We start from the raw sequence: 22,238 nt of genomic DNA on the forward strand, positions 1-22,238 counted from the left end.
CTCAACTGGAATTTTGGACCACTCTTCTTTTGCAAACTGCTCTAGGTCTCTTATATTTGAAGGGTGCTTTCTCCCAACAGCAATTTTAAGATCTCTCCACAGGTGTACAATGGGATTTAGATCCAGACTCATTGCTGGCCACTTCACAACTCTCCAGCGCTTTGTTTCCATCCATTTCTGGGTGCTTGAAGTATGTTTGAGGCCATTGTCGTGCAGGAAGACCCATGACCTAGGATGCAAACCCAGCTTTCTGACACTGGGCACTATATTGCGACCCAAAATCCTTTGGTAATCTTCAGATTTCATGATGCCTTGCACACAGTCAAGGCACCCAGTGCCAGAGGCAGCAAAACAACCCCAAAACGTCTTTGAGCCTCTACCGTATTTGACTTTAGGTACTGTGTTCTTTTCTCATTCCATTTTCGGTAACCAGTAGAATGATGTGCTTTACCAAAAACTCTATCTTAGTCTCATCTATCCACGAGACACTTTCCCAGAAGGATTTTGGCTTACACCCATTTTGGCAAACTGCAGTCTGATTTTTTTATTGTCTCTGTGTCAGCAGTGGGATCCTCCTGGGTCTCCTGCCATAGTTTAATTTAATGTAAATGTCGACGGATAGTTCTCGCTGACACTGATGTACCATGAGCCTGCAGGACAGCTTGAATTTCTTTGCAATCCTTCTTCAATTTTTCTCTGCCGTCCACGGCTAGGGAGATAAGCTATAGTGCCATGGGTTTTAAACTTCTTGATTATGTTGTACATCGTGGACAAAGGAACAACCAGATCTCTGGAGATGGATTTGTTACCTTGAGATTGTTGATATTGTTCAACAATTTTTCGTTCTCAAGTCCTCAGACAGTTCTCCTCTTTCTGTTCTCCCTGCTTAGTGTGGCACATACAGACACACAATGCAAAGATTGGGTTTCAGGTGTGATTTTCATATTGCCCACACCTGTTATTTGCCACGGGGCAGTTTGAACGAGCATCACATCCTTGAAACAAAGATGTTTACCCAGGGCCGGCTCAAGGTTTTTCTGGGCCCCGGGCGAAAGAGTCTCAGTGGGCCCCTTTAACATATACCACGATTCATGATGCACAGACACCGCAGAGAAATATATATATATATATATAGTACAATGCAAAGATTTCACTTCTTACATTACATGAGATATATCTATTGTAAATTCCACAATAGCTCAGAAACCGGCGAATCGCTCCACACAGTAGACTGGCCCCCATAAAATGCTCCATACAGAATACTGGCCCCCATATAATGCTCCATACGGAATACTGGCCCCATATAACGCTCCATACGGAATACTGGCCCCATATAACGCTCCATACGGAATACTGGCCCCCATATAACGCTCCATACAGAATACTGGCCCCCATATAACGCTCCATACAGAATACTGGCCCCTATATAACGCTCCATACAGAATACTGGCCCCCATATTGTTAGAACCCTCCTGTTTGCTTTTTCCATCTTGTGTTTTGCGGTCACGTGACCATCTGCCTTTATATTCCAGCTCCGCCCTTTTGGCTTTGCTGGACTTCAGTGTTATTTGACTGTTTTGCTAGCCAGGTGCTTCTGTGGCTATCTCTGTCAGTTCGCTTGGTCCTTCTGGGACCTCTAATACCTTTTTGTCAGTTTATCTTCTGTGTTCTACAACAATCTTCTCTGTTCAGGAGGTGTCCCATTTTTGTTCCAGTCCTTAGTTCTTTTAGGGACTCCTTCCTTTATGCTATAGGTCTTCGTTCAGACTAGCTGAGGACTAAGGTGGGTCTGTTCGCTAGGAACAGGCAGCCCGCTACATCATAGGGATTCAGCTTAGTCTTACTGTAGGGATAGCTTTCCCCTTTCTTTCCTTAGTACTTATTGCAGATCATAACACATATAATGCTCCGTACAGGACACTGGTCCCCTTATAACACTCCATACAGGATACTGGCCCCCATATAATGCTCCATTCAGGCTGTTCCCCCTTTATAATGCCCCATGCAGGCTGTCCCCCCCCCCCTCCTTATAATGCTCCATGCAGGATGTCCCCGTCCCCCCCATATAATGCCCCATGCAGGATGTCCCTTTCCCCCCATGTAACGCCCCATGCAGGATATCACCCCCCCCTCGTTATAATGCCCCATGCAGAATATCACCCCCCCATATAATGCCTCATGCAGGATGTCCCGTTCCCCCCCATATAATGCCCCATGCTGGATGTCACCCCTCCCCATATAATGCCTCATGCAGGATGTCACCCCCCCCCATATAATGCCCCATGCCTCCATACATTAAAAAAAAAATCAAATACTCACCTCACTCCTCCTCACCTGCTGCCGCTGCTCAGGTCCAGACTCCAGCGTCGCTGGCGTCTTCCCGCTCTGCGCTGCCTGTGATGGCTCAGGGGAGGGCGCGGTGGAAAGACGTTACCGCACCCTCTGTGACCTGAGACGTCACAGGGAGCGCACAGCAGGAAGACAGCAAATCTGCGGTGGCACGGGGAGAGGTAAGTATCCAGCTGCCGGGGCCCTGAGCAAGCGCGGGGTGGGGGCGGGCGCTTGCACCGCTCTACTCCGCCAATAGCCCGGCGGGGTGCCCGACCGCGAGTGGGCCCCCCGCCTGCTCAGGGCCCCGGCACTTGCCCAGGTGCGCCGGGTGCTGACACCGGCCCTGTGTTTACCCACGATTTTGGAAAGGTGCCAACAATTTTGTCCTGCCCATCTTTGGGGTTTTGTGTGAAATGATGTCCATTTTGCCTTTTTTTCTCTTTTTTTTGTGTTGTTCCAATACACACAAAGGAAATAAAAGTGTATAAGAAAACGTGAGTAATTGCAATAATTTTCTGGGAGAAATACTTAATTTTCGGGAACAATTTCAACACTTTTGGTCATGGCTGTATTTTTGAAAATATCTGAAAATTGGCAAATTATTTAGAAAGATTTGTACTTTTCAAACGTTACATTTTTAATTCTCTTAAAATAGATAATGATATCAGGCAAAATAGTTAGTAAGTAACATTTACTGTATTTCTTCTTTAGGCCTGCAGCATTTTTCCAACATCGCATTTTATTTTTTTCTTACCAAGTATTTTCCAACTTCTCTTGAATCTGACAATATCTTATATACGGTTGTACACTGCTGTCTGGACACATGACAGGGTTCAAAATGTAAGAAGCGCCGTTTAGCTATTGCAACACAGATTTTGCTGGAATAGTTTGCCGGCACAATCTAACGGGGGCACTGTTCGTGATCGTCTGGCAGCTCAAAAAATTGCTACCATGAACAGGCTTGGCTCTGTCTAGTTTCGATTTTCAGATCCCAGGGATTGCATAGATCTGGACTTACACAGGTACCCTTAAGCTGAGGCCACGGAGTTAACTACTGCTTGGTGGTGGAAGATTGCAAGAAGATAGCCGGGACAGAACCACAAGGGCAGAGAAAATGCAAAATTAGAAGATGCAGTAGTCAGTAAACAGGTCGGGGTCACAACAGGAAAGAAATGCACAAGCCGGCAGTTGAGCACAGAAGACTGAATCAGAGGAGAACAAGGCTGTATCTGGCAGCGTCCGGCAATATGCTTGAGCTTTAGTAGGATGTGGTGCTTTCCAATTGGCTGAAGCAGGGAGCTGATTACCGTATTTTTCGGATTATAAAACGCACTTTTCTTCCCTCCTAATTTGGAGGGAAAATGGGGGTGCATCTTATAATCCGAACTGTAGTGGAGCTTAACGGCGTTGGTGGTGCGGGGTCCCAGGGTCGCTGCTGTCGGAAGTTTCTGCCTTCCGACAGAGGCAGGAGTCGGGAGATGGCTGCAGGCCTCATGCTTGTAGTAGGAGGTTTTCGGTGGTGCGAGGGCTCCGTTGACAGTTTGTAAAAACCGGAGCCCCGCACCTTCCATACTCTTCTATGCAATGGACTCCTGGAAAATGGCCGCTGGAGGCGGCGCATGCTCAGATTCAGATCTCGACCCCCGAGATCTCAGTTGAGCATGCGCTGCCTCTGGCGGCCATTTTCCTGGTGTGCCCGCCGCATTAGAACGTATGGAAGGTGCAGGGCTCCAGCTTTTACAAAATGTAAGCTCCCGCACTACCGAAAACCTCCTACTACAAGCATGGGACCCGCAGCCATTTCCTGACTCCTGCCTCTGCCGGAAGGCAGAAGTTTCGGCAGCAGCAATCTCCCAACTCCTGCCTCCGAACACCCAGTTATGTGTCGACGCTGCCACCTGGGACCCCGCTCCATCAACTACTCAGGCACCCAGGTAAACTGATAACACGCATAGGTTTATAAAAAAACATTTCTTTCCTATTTTGCTCCCTAAAATTTGGGGTGTGTCTTAGAAACCACAAAATACGATACACCAGCTGGGCTTTATACATAACCATACTGCCAGACTGGATGGTACTACTGGTCCCAGCCACTAATCTTTGGGATCACATAGCTTGTGCCCCCCAGAGCTTCTGCTTTTGACGGTTGCACCATCATCATCTGCAGAATTAATAAGGCAGTTCCTGTTGACAGAAGCAGATGCTGCAGGAGCAGATCCCACAGGAGATGGGAGACGCCATTTGCAAATTCCCTAATGTGACTGGCAGAAAACCATAGCAGTAGAAAACTCCATAAAGTGACTCCATTTTGGAAATTCTAACCTACAGTGAGTTAATCTATAAGAGTAGTGAATATTGTGACTCCACATGCACTTTACGGAAAATAGTATGCAGTGGATGTTGTAGAGTGAAAATTGCAAATGTGCCATTTTATTACCCAACACATAGTGCCCAGATTGTGCTCTATGAGACACACACCATAAATTGGTAAGTGGGTTCTTCTCACTACAGCAATGCCAAATATATGAATTTTAAATGTGGTTTGGGCACACTGCAAGACTCAGAAATGAGGGGGAGATTTGACTTTGGGAGAGCGGAATTTGCTGGATTGTTCTATGGCGCATTTGAGCCTCTAACAATGTGGAAACTTCTGATTTTCCATTAACAGATGATGGACCTGATCGGGTGCTTGTTATTTGGGGGAAGACATTTTGTTTTTTATTGTTGTCAGTCTTGCCTACATAACATTTCTTGAAGGCTTTCTATTCCAATATTTGGGATGCAGAATGAACAAACTGCTCCACTGGTTCATGCCATGAAGTTTTCTATTTGACTTTGATCTGTCGTTATCTTAGTGAAAAATTAAATTTTGCTACTTAATTTGCTATTTCTATGGACATACTATGTAGAAATGTTCAGGAATATACATTTCAGGGATATTTTATTCAAAAATAATTGGTTTTCTTCTTGGCAGATCACTGTACCAGGAGATCAGAGGGACAAGTGACATCTTCCATTTTTAAATCAAATGACCTTGAGATCCCACAGGATACAATTGAAGTGAATGTCCTTACTCCAGATATACCATCATCCCTTCACAACAAAGATTTTTCATCTGATCCTTTGAAAGAGTTCCTGTCTTCTGATTCATTACAGAATAGTAAGAAAAATAAAAGTCAGAAAAGAGGCATTAAAAAACAAACTGCTCTTAAAAGAAAGAAGCCAATTTCACACTCAGAATATGGAAATAGTTTTCCCCTCGAGACATCTTTTGTTAAACATAAAAAAATTCACACAAAGGAGAAGACATTTTGTTGTTCCAAGTGTGGAAAATATTTTAACCGGAAATCAGATTTTGTTAGGCATGAGAGAATTCATACTGGGGAGAAGCCATACTCGTGTTCAGAATGTGGAAAATGTTTTGCATGGAAATCAGTTCTTGTTAGTCACCAGAGAATTCACACAGGGGAGAAGCCATATTCATGTTCAGGATGTGGAAAATATTTTGTAGAGAAATCACACCTTGTTAGACACCAGAGAACTCATACAGGAGAGAAGTCTTTTTCATGTCCAAGATGTGGAAAATATTTTCTAGAGAAATCAGACCTTGTTAGACACCAGAGAACTCATACAGGGGAGAAATCTTTTTCATGTTCAGAATGTGGAAAATGTTTTGTAGAGAAGTCAGTTCTTGTTAGACATCAGAGAACTCACACAGGGGAAAAGCCTTTTTTATGTTCAGAATGTGGGAAATGTTTTGTACAGAAATCGGTTCTTGTTGCACATCAGAGAACTCACACAGGGGAGAAACCATATTCATGTTCAGATTGTGGGAAATATTTTGTACAAAAATCAAATCTTCTTACACACCAAAGAATTCACTCAGGGGAGAAGCCTTTTTTGTGTTCAGAATGCGGTAAATGTTTTTTGCGTAAATCAAATCTTGTTAGACATCAGGGAACTCATACTGGGAGAAGCCATTATCATACCTAGAATGTGAAAAATGAATTACTGTAAAATCATTTTATTGACTGTCATAAATGTAATGTTAAAACCTATAAAGCCATCTTTTCAGAAAGGACGTGTCGCCTTCATACTGAGTATTGAAGCATGGTTTAAGGCTGTGTGCCCACGATGCTTTTTTCAAGCGTTTATGCTGCGGAATTTCCGCAGCATAAACGCTTCAAAAACGCTTTGTAATTCGCCCCCCATGGTCCCCAATGACAAGCCGCACTTTCAATGCCCATGCTGTGTTTTTTCCGCAGCGTTTATGCTGCGCTCAAAAATCCGCAGCATGTCCATTAATTTTGCGGAAGTGCGGCGTAATCGCCACCATTGACTTGCATTGAGACGCATATAATCCGTGTCAGTACATTTGTAATCACGGATTATATGCATTTCAATGTGCGGATGGTACCCAAGTCTGGAGGAGAGGAGACTCTCATCCAGACCTGGGTACCATAGAAACTGTAAAAAAAAGAACTTAAAATAAAAAATAAAGTTTATACTCTCCTTCCGATGTCTTCCCGGTGTTTTGTCTGCTCCGTCCACTGTCTTGCAATGTTCGCGTTGTTGTGAAGGACCTGCCATGACGTCACTGAGTCATGTGCCCATCACATGGCTCAATGACGTCACTGCAGGTCCTTCACACCACTGCGAGCAGTGCAAGACACTGGACGGAGCAGACAAAACACCGGGAAGACATCGGAAGGTGAGTATAAACTTTAGTTTTTTTATTTTTCACCATTCTTATTCTTTTTTTTAACTAACTTGGTCACACTACTATAAATCCATGCCGGTTGCATGGATTTATATAGTGTGAACAAGTTGTCAAGCACTTTTCCAAGTGATGCTAAAATCGCTTGGAAAGCGCTTGATAACCCGCATGCAGAAATGCATGCAAAGACGCTTCACAAATGTTTCTACCTGGCGGGAAAACCACATGTAAAAACCGCATGCGTTTTTCCTGCCAGGGAGAAGCTTAAAAAATATGCAGCATTTCTGCATCGTGGGCACATAGCCTAAGTATAACTTGGGAAAGGAATAAGAACTAGAGGTCTAAGACTATGTTCACATGTCCAGTAGTGATCCGTTATAACAGATCCAGCAGCAATCCGTTGGAAAAAAGTTGTGCAGACTTTTTAGTCCGTTTTTAAATAACTGATCTCTCCTACATCCGTCTTTTTTTTTTAACATTGAAGTCTATGGAAAACTGATCCGTTAATTAGCCATCTGTTTTTCTTTCATTTGTAACATATCTGCTTTTTGCTTACTGGATCCAGTAAGCAAACAAATGTGTAGTGAGCTGGCAGGCTCTGGCTGTTCTGTGATAATTGAAATAGAGCCTGTGACAGAAATGATTACGCAGGATGGTGCTGCCACCTTGTGGCCAGAGGTTGCACCTGCACAGGGTGTGATGACAGAAAAAGACTGAGTCTCCTGTGTCCCGCCCTAGAGAGTCACGTGACCAGAGGGAGAAGCAGGAAAAAGCGCGAGAAGAGTCTGAGAGAGTCTGTGAAAAGAACCAGGACGGTGTGCAGGTCCTCGTGTGTGCCTTAGAGGATACTCTTAACTTGGCTGCTGTTATCTGACATCTTTTCCTCAGAGCTTTCCCCAGCTTCCGCACTGCTGAAGGATTCAGCTGTTACACTCCCCACTACTGGAGTGTGGACTACACAAGGGAATCCACAGGAGCTGCTATCTGGATCAGAGAGACTGTAAGCGGGACCTCTGGCGAGAGGCCGAAGTATTCCCTCCTTTCAGCGAAATTTGTTGTTCCTGTTTTTTTTCTTCGGCTGGGACGCCTTCCTGCAGAGACAGACAGGCCTGCGACGGGGGACACATCCTTCTGGAGTAAAGGACTGGTAACGTGTGAGTAGGGACAGTGAGGGTCAGCTTATAAGTACACGTTATTGCTGTGAACATTTACGGTTGTCATTTATTGTGTTCTGTGTTAAAAATGTATACAAGTAAAGATACGGTTATCAAGATAGAGTCTGTGTGTGGGGATCTTGCTGAGCCAGATCATGGATACCAACGCGCGGCCTTGCCCGCGGTCACTTCATCTGGCGTAGTCGGCAGGATCTGTGACCAACAGGATTCCCACCCAGGCCACGTGTACAGTCAGAAAGCCCCGCCGGTGTCTATTGTGAATCAGGTCAGGAAATTTGGCGGACGAAACTACCCTGTACCAGAGTGGGCGGAACAAGTCCGGATACTGGGGGAAATGTATAATATTGACCCTAAGACCTTGGCAGAAATGGCGGTACTGACGCTAGAAGGGGAGGCATGGACTACAGTCAGACTGGAGACGGTCAGGGGCCAGCGTACAGTAGATGATTTGGTGCGGGTGCTGGAGAACACTTATGGGCCAACCACATACCAGGGAACACTGCGACACATGTTCTTTAGACGGACGCAGCTTGAATGGGAGGATATTCCCCAATATGCGAACGCCCTTCAGGTACTCCTTGAACAAGCCTTTGGAAAAGGGGAACAACTAGCTGGTATGGCTCCTCGTGACCTGGTACTGAGAGACCAATTTGTAATAGGACTGAGAGACCAGTATCTTAACCGCACGTTACAGGACTTGATCCGGATGATGCCGACTCTTACTTTTGCTGAAGTCAAACAGGAAGCCATAGAACGTTCAAGGGGACCCATCATGGGTGTGGGGATTCAAGGTGCTGCGTGCAGATCCATATCTGACATTAAAAATCCGAACAGTGACACGGAAGACCTGAAACAGATGGTAGCAGACTTACAGAAACAGGTATTACAGTTAACATTAGACCGACAGGGAGACCACCGAAGACAGCCTAGTCGTCCCGTGGGACAGTGTTGGTCATGCGGTGATCCTCGCCATAGGGCAAATCGTTGTCCTCAACACTTCCCTCCGCAAAAACCTCCATCGCACCAACGAACAAGCCCTCAGCCACCCGAGCGAAGGGAATTTCGATCAGACCAGCGAATGGAGCCCCAGCCATATCCACAAGCAGAGCTACCACGCCGGGCCTCACCACAATGGCCGCCGTTAAACTAGACACCCCTGCAGCTGAGGCTCGCACAGCAGGGGAGGCCAAAGAGAGGGGTGTGGAAAAACAGAGCCGACGGCGGAGTGCTCTTGCCTCGAGCAGCCCGACACTTGAAGTTGTCCTGGAAGGAATTGCCGTACAGGGACTGATGGACACTGGGTCACAAGTGACCACGATCTCTGAACAGTTTTACGAAAATTACCTCAAACCAAGAACTGCTTGTGACCCAGACACCGCCATTAAGATTATTGCGGATAATAATCTACCCATTAAAGTGACCGGAGTTGCTTGGATGGACACAAAGGCCTGCGGACCGGACTTAGGGAAACGAGGGATCGTCGTCGTCAAGGAAGGTTTCGGCTCCGAGACCCCAGTGATAGTTGGAATGAACATCTTGAAAGACCTGGATCTTATGCTGTCGACAAGAAAAGGACCCAAATACTGGCAGAAAGTCACCAAACATAAGCCAACTCGTCTGGCGTTCCAGCGCGTAATCCGGACCATTGGACTTCAACAGATGGCAGAGGAACAACTACCCCTAGCCGCCATTACGGTGCCACGCCGTACTCGGATTACTTTGCCCGCTGAAAAAGAGACAGTCATTTCCTTACCCTTTAACACCCACCGACAACTTGAGGGGGTTGAAGTGTTGATCGAGCCGAGGACCCCAAGTGGGGGTAAGCTAAACCCACTAGTTGCTCGCACTCTAGCCGTCGTGAGGAACGGGAGAGTCCCTGTCAGGCTAAACAACACCGCGGACGTAGGCCTAGCCCTTGAAGGCGGCACTCAACTTGCCCGGGTATATGCTCTACCCACGGAAGTGAATCCCATTGGACCCCTAGAATTCACCCCGTCTACAGAAGGCGACTGGACGGTAACCGTCTCAGCCATAAACGCTCAAGTAGACGATGAAGACATTGGGCGAAAACTACGGGAAAAAGTACAGCTAGACACGTCTCCATACACCAAACAAGAAGTGTCTCAAGTGGAGGAACTCCTGCGGGAACACCAAGACTCCTTTGCAAAGCATGACACAGACTTTGGGTGTACCACCAGTATCCAGCACGAGATACCCACGGGCGATACCCTCCCTATCCGCGAGAGGTACCGGCAGATACCACCTCAACAATACCAGGAAGTGAAAAGCCTATTAGAATCCATGCTACACGCCGGAGTGGTACGTGAAAGCCAGAGCCCGTGGGCTGCACCCGTGGTGATAGTCAAAAATAAAGATGGTTCCCTGAGATTTTGCGTAGACTACCGTAGGCTGAACGCTTGCACTATCCGGGACTCATATCCACTTCCTCGGATCGAAGAGTCACTGACCGCCCTGAAGAAGGCCAAATATTTTTCGTCCCTAGACCTGGCCAGTGGATATTGGCAGGTTCCAATGAGTGAGAAGGACAGGGAAAAGACCGCCTTCATCCTTCCCATGGGCCTGTATGAATTCGACCGGATGCCGTTCGGCTTGAATAACGCACCAGGGACCTTTCAGAGACTGATGGAACGCTGTCTGGGAGACTTTAACTTTGAGTTTACACTGATATACCTTGACGACATCGTGGTATACTCCGCCACCTTCGAGGATCATCTTCACAAGCTTGGCCAAGTGTTCCAGCGCTTGAGGGGACACGGCTTGAAGTTGAAGCTGTTATGCACACGCCCGGGCTAAGCGGCGTGTGCGTGTGATTGGTAGTGATTCCACTGGACCGTGCCGGAGAGTGAATGCCTGGAGGGGCGTGACTAGGTATTCACCCGATCCGACCAGGGTCGCACGACGGCATACGACGCCAGTGCACCAAGGAGGAACCGAGCAGAGGGACCAGGTGCTACTCCTGGACAGACCCCGGACACGGCTGTTGACCCACACAGGGGAATACAGGAACAGGCTGGTAGGCTGGCACACAGACTGGTGGGTATAGGCAGGCAGGCGGGTATGCAGGCAGGGGGGTAAAGGCAAGCACAGCTAGAGTGCAGACAGGGAGGCACTAGCAGGTAGGAACACAGGCGGGATAGGACCCAGTACACACCGGGACTCAGGAACAATACAGGCAGAGGGTTACAGGCAAGCACGGCTAGAGTGCAGACAAGGCTGAGCAGGGAGGACAGGGCTCTGTTCACACGGAACAGACAGGAAGGGAAAGACAGAGCCAGACACCCACAGGGTACTTGCAGTGAAGTAGCGAGTGGACCACAAACTCACAAACGGGAGTACAGAGACAACTGGCAGGAGTTAGGTACGAGTTCAGACTCTGCAGAAAAAGGAAGGGAACGGACATAGAGGCAAAACAGGTAAAGGATAGGAGAGAGTTCAGACTGGAACTGAGTGTACGGAGGAGACCGACACTGCAGCGGGATACAGGAGCGGGTCTGGGAATACGGCCCCCAGAGAGGCAGGACGAACAGGCAAGGAGCGTGTTCAGACAGGACAGACAAGATACAGGAGCGGGTCTAGGTAATCGGCCCCTAGAAGGCGGGAGGAACAGGCTAGGAGCGTGTTCAGACAGGACAGACAAGAGAACACAGAAAGGACTCAGTTCAGACACGGGAACTAATACCGAAAAGCAGGAGACATACAGGACTCAGTTCAGACACGGGAGCTGATACCGCAAAGCAGGAGACATACAGGACTCAGTTCAGACACGGGAGCTGATACCGCAAAGCAGGAGACATACAGGACACAGTTCAGACACGGGAACTGATACAAAAAGCAGGAGAGAAGAGACGGGACCTGGCACCTTCAGAGTGCAAGCACACACTGAAGGAAACACTATGCTCAGGCAGGGATAGAAGGGAGCTGCTGAGCTATATACCAAGTGACAGACAGCAATAGGCTGAGGACGCACAAGGGGTGTGACCCACAGCAGGTACAAAAGGCAGGAAGTGATCGGGCGCCGCCCTTAAGCAGCAGAAACAGACACAAACAGACAGCATGGAGGGAAGCCAGAGAGACATTCTGGACAGGAGATCAAGTGCGCCCTCTTGCACAGTGGGAGATGGACCACCATGCAAGGACGCCGCCAGGTATGTTACAGTACCTCCCCCCTTACGCCCCCTCTTCTTCAGGCCTGCCAGAATCTTCCGCAGGGAATTCGAGGACCAGTCGTTCACTGGGTTGGAGGGGGACAGAGACTTAAGGGTAATCTCTGCTTCGAGGTACATCTTGTCAAGCTCACAGGAAGAAATAGACGGGTTATCAGGTACATAATGAGGAAAAGTCACTGTCTCTTTGTTATCTGGTGGTATCCCGGAGGATTCAGGAAACAACTGGAGGTCCTCCGCCGGGTCAGAAGAGTGCAGAGGCTCAGAGAAAACAACTGCTTCAGAGTACACTAGGTCGGACTCACTGGAGGAAGCAGGCGAGGTATCGGGTACCGAGTATAGGAAAGTCTCTGTCCATTCACCACCAGGTGGCACCCCGAAGGGTTCTGGAGACAGCTGGCGGTCCTCCGCCTGGTCAGAGGGGTGTAGAGACTCACGGGTAACCTCTGCTTCAGAGTACACTAGGTCGGACTCACTGGAGGAAGCAGGCGAGGTATCGGGTACCGAGTATAGGAAAGTCTCTGTCCATTCACCACCAGGTGGCACCCCGAAGGGTTCTGGAGACAGCTGGCGGTCCTCCGCCTGGTCAGAGGGGTGTAGAGACTCACGGGTAACCTCTGCTTCAGAGTACTCTAGGTCGGACTCACTGGACGAAGCAAGCGAGGTATCAGATCCAGGATATAGGAAAGTCTCTGTCCATTCACCACCAGGTGGCACCCCGAAGGATTCTGAACACAACTGGAGGTCCTCCGCCTGGTCGGAGGGGTGTAGAGACTCAGGAGTAACCTCTGCTTCGGAGTACACTAGGTTGGACTCACTGGACGAAGCGAGCGAGGTATCAGGTACAGAGTATAGGAGAGTCTCTGTCCTTTCGCTACCAGGTAGCACCCCGAAGGGTTCAGGAGACAACTGGAGATCCTCCGCCTGGTCGGAGGGGTGTAGAGACTCGGAGGTAACTACCACTTTGGGGTACCCATTGTCAGGCTCACAGGACGAAGCGGACAAAGTATTGAGTACCGGGTGTAGAGAAGTCTCTCTCCATTTGTCATCGAGTGGTATCCCGGAGGGTTCAGGAGGCAACAGGGGATCCTCCGCCAGGTAGTAGAGGTGCACAGACTCTGAGGTAACCACAGCTTTGGAGCATCCTTGGACATGCACACCGGTTAAAGAGAAAGAAGCATCTGATGCCGGGTGCAGGAAGTTCTCCTGTGTGGAGTCTGGATGGGCAGAAGTCTCTTCGGGCAGGAGAACTGGTGCACTACCCACGCACATCACCCATTGGGGTTTCTCCGGGATACAGGGAGATGAAGCTTCAGTAGGGACTTCAAGGTTGGGGTCAGGAGGTCTCAGGGAGGACAGACCCTGGCGTGACGGCTTGCCTCTAAGTCTAGCACGTCTGGACTGCCTCTTGAGGTTGAGAGAAGTATTCCGGAAAGCGTAGTCACCCTGTGAGGATTCTGGGTGGGCAGTAGTCTCATTGGGCTGGAGGACTATTGCGCTACCCACACACATTACCCGTCGGGGCTGCTCCGGGATATTGGGGAGTGAAGCTTCAGCAGGGGCTTCAGAGTTAGGGTCCTCGAAGACCATATGAAAGGCCACCAGGAAGGCCTGCAGGTCAAGGATGACAGGATCCCATGCTTCCCATAGGGGGGTGACCCATTTCAAGGCATCACCCGCTAGGTAGTCAATCATAAAGGCCACTTTAGCCCAATCGGAAGGAAAATAGAGAGGGTAGGCCTTAAAGTGTAGCATGCATTGCTCCACAAATGCACGACACTGTCTTGGATCCCCATAGTAACGTGGCGGATCCGCAGGAACGAGAGCTGATAGATCCATCTGGACGGGTGCGTAATTCGCCTGGAACTCAGCTAAAGGGGGGAAAAAAATTTATTTATTTATTTTAATGCATGTATTCGCTGGAAAAACTTCTCAAAGAGCGAAGGCCGTGGGGCTCAACGGGAACCATGGCCTGAGCATGCTGTTATGCACACGCCCGGGCTAAGCGGCGTGTGCGTGTGATTGGTAGTGATTCCACTGGACCGTGCCGGAGAGTGAATGCCTGGAGGGGCGTGACTAGGTATTCACCCGATCCGACCAGGGTCGCACGACGGCATACGACGCCAGTGCACCAAGGAGGAACCGAGCAGAGGGACCAGGTGCTACTCCAGGACAGACCCCGGACACGGCTGTTGACCCACACAGGGGAATACAGGAACAGGCTGGTAGGCTGGCACACAGACTGGTGGGTATAGGCAGGCACGACTGGTATGCAGGCAGGCGGGTATGCAGGCAGGGGGGTAAAGGCAAGCACAGCTAGAGTGCAGACAGGGAGGCACTAGCAGGTAGGAACACAGGCGGGATAGGACCCAGTACACACCGGGACTCAGGAACAATACAGGCAGAGGGTTACAGGCAAGCACGGCTAGAGTGCAGACAAGGCTGAGCAGGGAGGACAGGGCTCTGTTCACACGGAACAGACAGGAAGGGAAAGACAGAGCCAGACACCCACAGGGTACTTGCAGTGAAGTAGCGAGTGGACCACAAACTCACAAACGGGAGTACAGAGACAACTGGCAGGAGTTAGGTACGAGTTCAGACTCTGCAGAAAAAGGAAGGGAACGGACATAGAGGCAAAACAGGTAAAGGATAGGAGAGAGTTCAGACTCGAACTGAGTGTACGGAGGAGACCGACACTGCAGCGGGATACAGGAGCGGGTCTGGGAATACGGCCCCCAGAGAGGCAGGACGAACAGGCAAGGAGCGTGTTCAGACAGGACAGACAAGATACAAGAGCGGGTCTAGGTAATCGGCCCCTAGAAGGCGGGAGGAACAGGCTAGGAGCGTGTTCAGACAGGACAGACAAGAGAACACAGAAAGGACTCAGTTCAGACACGGGAACTAATACCGAAAAGCAGGAGACATACAGGACTCAGTTCAGACACGGGAGCTGATACCGCAAAGCAGGAGACATACAGGACTCAGTTCAGACACGGGAGCTGATACCGCAAAGCAGGAGACATACAGGACACAGTTCAGACACGGGAACTGATACAAAAAGCAGGAGAGAAGAGACGGGACCTGGCACCTTCAGAGTGCAAGCACACACTGAAGGAAACACTATGCTCAGGCAGGGATAGAAGGGAGCTGCTGAGCTATATACCAAGTGACAGACAGCAATAGGCTGAGGACGCACAAGGGGTGTGACCCACAGCAGGTACAAAAGGCAGGAAGTGATCGGGCGCCGCCCTTAAGCAGCAGAAACAGACACAAACAGACAGCATGGAGGGAAGCCAGAGAGACATTCTGGATAGGAGATCAAGTGCGCCCTCTTGCACAGTGGGAGATGGACCACCATGCAAGGACGCCGCCAGGTATGTTACAGAAGCCCAGCAAGTGCCGTCTGTTCCAGCAGGAAATTGACTACTTGGGTCACCGGATCTCGGCCGAAGGTTTCCAGCCCTCTCCGGAGAAGACAGCAGCCGTTCAAGAGTGGCCGCAGCCAACTACCGTCAAAGAAGTCCGGGCTTTTCTGGGGCTGGCAGGCTACTACCGTCGGTTTGTCAAGGACTTTGCTCGGCTTGCTGAACCTCTGCATGAGGTTCTCCGAGGGACCACGAACAGTCCCAGAGGACGACCCATCAGTTGGGGGCCTGACCAAGAAAAATCCTTTCAGACACTTAAGGCTGCTCTAACATCACCCCCTGTTCTGGTGTATGCAGATTACACATTACCGTTTCAGTTGCACACCGACGCCAGCCTTCAAGGTCTAGGGGCGGTCCTCTCTTCAAGTTCAAGATAATAAAGAACGCGTGATAGCCTATGCCAGTAGGTCTCTCCGTGATACCGAAAAGAATCCCGTCAACTACAGCTCCTTCCGCTTGGAACTCTTGGCTCTGACTTGGGCTATGACGGAGAAATTTGCCGGCTATCTGACAGGAGCGGAGGTGCTGGTCATGACGGACAACAATCCTCTTGCCTACCTAGAGAATGCCAAACTAGGGGCAACGGAACAGCGCTGGATGGCCAGGCTCTCTAGATTCCCGTACAAAATTAAATACAGAGCGGGGAACGAGAATCAGAATGCTGACAGCCTGTCTAGAGTGACATCATCCCTGCCCGTGGGGGACCGGGATGAAGAGTTGGAGGAAGATGAGATGCCTGACTTTGCCTGGCTCGCAAAGCAAATAGAAGATAGCCGCCAGTGTGCGGTAGGAGGGATTGAAGCCGTAGTGGGATCTCCCCTGTCCCAGCAAGAATGGGCCAAGCTTCAAGATCGAGATCCCGAGCACGTCTTACTGAAACAGTATGTGAATAAACAAGAGAAACCGCCCTCCGAAGTGAGAGCCCGACTATCGACCGGAGCCTTGGCTCTGCTTGCCCAATGGGATCGGCTGATCGTGAAAGATGGAGTCCTATATCGCAGGGCCCTTTTATCCCATATGCTGGAGGAGTGTTTGCAGATTGTCGTCCCGGTGCAGTTGGCCCATGAGATGGTGGGCGGAGCTCACAGGAGGAACGGCCACTTCGGCATAGACAAGACCCTCTGGTGGACCCAGCAGTTCATTTTTTGTCCGGGGCTCCGTAAGCTGGTTGAAAACATCTGTCAAGAATGCCGTACCTGTGAATTCCACAAGTCCACGGAGCAGCGTACCCCCGTCCAGACTATTAAGACGTCGAGGCCCCTCGAGCTGTTGATGGTGGACTATCTGTTGATCGGAACGGCGAATAGTGGCTACCAGTACTGTCTGGTGATGGTGGACCACTTCAATAAATTCGCCGTCGCTGTTGCTACCAGGGATCAGACTGCCGAATCAGCTGCACAGGCCATCTGTCAGCAATTCATTCGGGTCTACGGGTGTCCGGAGCGGCTACACTCTGATCAGGGGGCTTGTTTCGAAGGGCGAGTCATTGAAGAACTCCAATGGATGTATGGAATCAAGAAGTCCAGGACCACCCCTTACCATCCACAAGGGAATGCCGCGTGTGAATGCTTTAACCGGACCCTCTTACAATTGATCCGGACACTGGCTGAAGACAAAAAGCCCGACTGGCCTCGATTCCTCCCAGAACTGCTGTGGGCCTATAATAATCAAGTCCATTCCGTCACCGGATACACCCCATACACCCTTCTCTTTGGCCGTCCAGGCAAAGGCATCCATGAGTTGCAACTGTCTAGCTCCGAAGAAGATACCTGTGGTACCTATCCTTCCTGGCTACAAACACACCGCCAGAGAATGGAGACTGTCTACCGGCTAGTAGGCCGACAAATCCAGGATCAAGTGCACGCTGACCCACTTCCGGTACAAGAGGACCCACTGAATGTAGGCCAACTGGTCCTAGTCCGTATAAAGAAACCGCAAGGGAAACTCCGGCCCAAGTGGGAGACCGAAGTCTATCGAGTAATTGGACAGCCGTACCCCGGTGGCCCCGTCTATCGAGTGCAGGGCGAAGACAGCGGCAGCATCCGAACTTTGCACCGTAATATGTTGCGCCCCTGCCGTTCCCAGCCTGACTCCCCTACTGAGATACCTAGAGAGATGGATATCACTAATACTGTCGGAGACACTGACCCCGGGGATGTAGAGATTGAATGCATGCCTACCCCTGTCCGTCCGACTGACGCACTTGAACCGATTACCTCCTCTACTGACATGTTGACTGGGAAAGAGAGTGGGGTGACTGATCGGAGAGAGGGGATCCAACCCGTTAGGCGGACAACGAGGACCACTGCAGGGGTACCTCCAGGACAGTCCTACAGAGACCAAGTTGTGTGTCCCTCTTCCCAGCCGCCCCTGTCACATCCACAGCCATCGCCGCCCTGGAGCCGGTCGTTGACAGGGACTGCCAACCTTTGAGTGGGGGGGCGTGTAGTGAGCTGGCAGGCTCTGGCTGTTCTGTGATAATTGAAATAGAGCCTGTGACAGAAATGATTACGCAGGTTGGTGCTGCCACCTTGTGGCCAGAGGTTGCACCTGCACAGGGTGTGATGACAGAAAAAGACTGAGTCTCCTGTGTCCCGCCCTAGAGAGTCACGTGACCAGAGGGAGAAGCAGGAAAAAGCGCGTGAAGAGTCTGAGAGAGTCTGTGAAAAGAACCAGGATGGTGTGCAGGTCCTCGTGTGTGCCTTAGAGGATACTCTCAACTTGGCTGCTGTTATCTGACATCTTTTCCTCAGAGCTTTCCCCAGCTTCCGCACTGCTGAAGGATTCAGCTGTTACACTCCGCACTACTGGAGTGTGGACTACACAAGGGAATCCACAGGAGCTGCTATCTGGATCAGAGAGACTGTAAGCGGGACCTCTGGCGAGAGGCCGAAGTATTCCCTCCTTTCAGCGAAATTTGTTTTTTTTCTTCGGCTGGGACGCCTTCCTGCAGAGACAGACAGGCCTGTGACGGGGGACACATCCTTCTGGAGTAAAGGACTGGTAACGTGTGAGTAGGGACAGTGAGGGTCAGCTTATAAGTACACGTTATTGCTGTGAACATTTACGGTTGTCATTTATTGTGTTCTGCTGTGTTAAAAATGTATACAAGTAAAGATACGGTTATCAAGATAGAGTCTGTGTGTGGGGATCTTGCTGGGCCAGATCATGGATACCAACGTGCGGCCCTGCCCGCGGTCACTTCAAATGCACAAGCCGTGAGCTGAGCGACAGCCTCAGTGCAAGAGTATAAGCTGAGAAACAGCACCAGGAGTCTACCCCACTGAGCAGCGAGTCCACTACTGTCAACACCTCTTAACCCCATCCCTAGCATTTTCTTTCTTTTTCTGAGCATTTGAAAAGGCCTACAGACAGTACCAGTTGCCAGATAACCAGTAGACTCCATAATTAATCCCAAGGCTATGAGGCAAAGCTCTGGAGGTGTTCACTGCTCTCCCTCAAGAACAAGATGGAGACTATGCGGCCATAAAACATGCCCTGATAAGGAAATATCAGCTGATTCCAGAAGTGAGCTGCAGAAGATTCAGGACCCTCCAACGTGGACTTTAACGACCGCTACAATGATGTGGTGAACGGACTTAGAACTAGAGATGAGCGTTGTTCTACTCGAACTGTTCGCCAATCTCAAATTCGAGCTGTTTTGGGCGGTGTTCGAGCCGTTCGGCGAACACGAACGATTTGAGAAAAATTCGGCTGTTCGAGGTTATGTTCGATAACTGTTCGTGCACCAAAATCATAACTGGATTTTTTCTCAGTAATGATGAAAATTAATGTTAATACGCAGTTTGAGTGTACAGCGGGGTGGGGGGAGGGGCAGGGGATGGATCTCTGCAGGAATAATGAAGATCTCCATTTTTTTTTCTCTTTCCCGCATTTGCAGTGGGGAGGTGCAGTCTGTCAGCCTATCAGCAGCGCACACACGGAGCGAACTGCTGTTTTTCACACAAGCAAGGGCATGTGTCATTGGCAGTGTATGTCACATGTCCTTGCCCTATAAGACCAAGCCATTTTCTCGGTCGCCACCATTTTCTCACTGCTGCAGCTGCGTGTTAGACGGCACCGCTGTTGCTGTGTGCGCTATACCTTGTTAATTTCAAGCCAATTTTCGCACAAATCTACAGATATCTTGGGAGTAGGGAATAGTTGTGATTGCAGTCCTTTTAAGGACTAGGTTACAGCATTTCCTACGACTTTTATCAGGCAGGTCTGTGCTCTTAAATAGATAGATTGTGGGAGTAAAGACTAATTGTAATTGCAGTCCTTTTCAGGACTAGGTTACATCAGTTCCTATCAGTTTTTGCCAGGCAGGTCTGTGCCAGTGCTGTGCAAGTTTTTTTCACAGCATTTGGCTGAATCTAGCAAAGCTAATCCTTTTTGGCCTATTGCAGAGTGTGTTAGTCAGTGGAGTAGCCTATCTGTGTTGCAAGATATACCACCTGTGTATAGAATACCAATTTTTTTACTGCACCTAGTGAAGTAAAATCTTTTGGGCATAGCATCATTCTATTAGTCCATCTATACTGACCTCCATCAGGTTGCAAACTGAATATAATTTTTTTCTGCATCTAGCTCTGAAAAAATATTTGGCCTTCTAGCAGTGTGTGGGACTTTCTCTATTAGTCCATCTATACTGACCTCCATCAGGTTGCAAATTAAAAATAATTTTTATCTGCATCTAGCTCTGAAAAAATATTTGGCCTTCTAGCAGTGTGTGGGACTTTCTCTATTAGTCCATCTATACTGACCTCCATCAGGTTGCAAATTAAAAATAATTTTTATCTGCATCTACCTCTGAAAAAATATTTGGGCTTCTAGCTGTGTGTGGGACTTGTTCTATTAGTCCATCTATACTGACCTCCATCAGGTTGCAAACTGAATATAATTTTTTTCTGCATCTAGCTCTGAAAAAATATTTGGCCTTCTAGCAGTGTGTGGGACTTTCTCTATTAGTCCATCTATACTGACCTCCATCAGGTTGCAAACTGAATATATTTTTTTTCTGCATCTACCTCTGAAAAAATATTGGGCTTCTAGCAGTGTGTGGGACTTGTTCTATTAATCCATCTATACAGACCTCCATCAGGTTGCAAACTGAATATATTTTTTTTCTGCATCTAGCTCTGAAAAAATATTTGGCCTTCTAGCAGTGTGTGGGACTTTCTCTATTAGTCCATCTATACTGACCTCCATCAGGTTGCAAATTAAAAATAATTTTTATCTGCATCTACCTCTGAAAAAATATTTGGGCTTCTAGCTGTGTGTGGGACTTGTTCTATTAGTCCATCTATACTGACCTCCATCAGGTTGCAAACTGAATATAATTTTTTTCTGCATCTAGCTCTGAAAAATTATTTGGCCTTCTAGCAGTGTGTGGGACTTTCTCTATTAGTCCATCTATACTGACCTCCATCAGGTTGCAAACTGAATATATTTTTTTTCTGCATCTACCTCTGAAAAAATATTGGGCTTCTAGCTGTGTGTGGGACTTGTTCTATTAATCCATCTATACAGACCTCCATCAGGTTGCAAACTGAATATATTTTTTTTCTGCATCTACCTCTGAAAAAATATTGGGCTTCTAGCTGTGTGTGGGACTTGTTCTATTAATCCATCTATACAGACCTCCATCAGGTTGCAAACTGAATATAATTTTTTTCTGCATCTAGCTCTGAAAAAATATTTGGCCTTCTAGCAGTGTGTGGGACTTTCTCTATTAGTCCATCTATACTGACCTCCATCAGGTTGCAAAGTAAAAATAATTTTTATCTGCATCTAGCTCTGAAAAAATATTTGGCCTTCTAGCAGTGTGTGGGACTTTCTCTATTAGTCCATCTATACTGACCTCCATCAGGTTGCAAATTAAAAATAATTTTTATCTGCATCTACCTCTGAAAAAATATTTGGGCTTCTAGCTGTGTGTGGGACTTGTTCTATTAGTCCATCTATACTGACCTTCATCAGGTTGCAAACTGAATATAATTTTTTTCTGCATCTAGCTCTGAAAAAATATTTGGCCTTCTAGTAGTGTGTGGGACTTTCTCTATTAGTCCATCTATACTGACCTCCATCAGGTTGCAAATTAAAAATAATTTTTATCTGCATCTAGCTCTGAAAAAATATTTGGCCTTCTAGCAGTGTGTGGGACTTTCTCTATTAGTCCATCTATACTGACCTCCATCAGGTTGCAAATTAAAAATAATTTTTATCTGCATCTACCTCTGAAAAAATATTTGGGCTTCTAGCTGTGTGTGGGACTTGTTCTATTAGTCCATCTATACTGACCTCCATCAGGTTGCAAACTGAATATAATTTTTTTCTGCATCTAGCTCTGAAAAAATATTTGGCCTTCTAGTAGTGTGTGGGACTTTCTCTATTAGTCCATCTA

The 22,238-nt window shown here is 48.4% G+C and overlaps 1 protein-coding gene across 5 annotated transcripts in view; it reads left to right on the forward strand.

Annotated features, from left to right (window-relative positions):
- The window catches only part of LOC141271796 (uncharacterized), a 132,555-nt gene extending 126,143 nt beyond the window's left edge, over window positions 1-6,412 (forward strand). For all 5 annotated transcript variants that reach the window (XM_073681952.1, XM_073681954.1, XM_073681951.1 and 2 more), the window contains exon 7: window positions 5,306-6,412. In XM_073681952.1, coding sequence (XP_073538053.1) covers window positions 5,306-6,324 — 1,019 coding nt within the window. In that variant the 3' untranslated portion in view covers window positions 6,325-6,412. The remainder of the gene's footprint in view (window positions 1-5,305) is intronic.
- Window positions 6,413-22,238: the final 15,826 nt, after the last annotated feature.

Source organism: Phyllobates terribilis, unplaced genomic scaffold (assembly GCF_046119375.1).
Source record: "Phyllobates terribilis strain yellow unplaced genomic scaffold, ASM4611937v1 Scaffold_5__5_contigs__length_657084704, whole genome shotgun sequence".
Taxonomy (NCBI): domain Eukaryota; kingdom Metazoa; phylum Chordata; class Amphibia; order Anura; family Dendrobatidae; genus Phyllobates; species Phyllobates terribilis.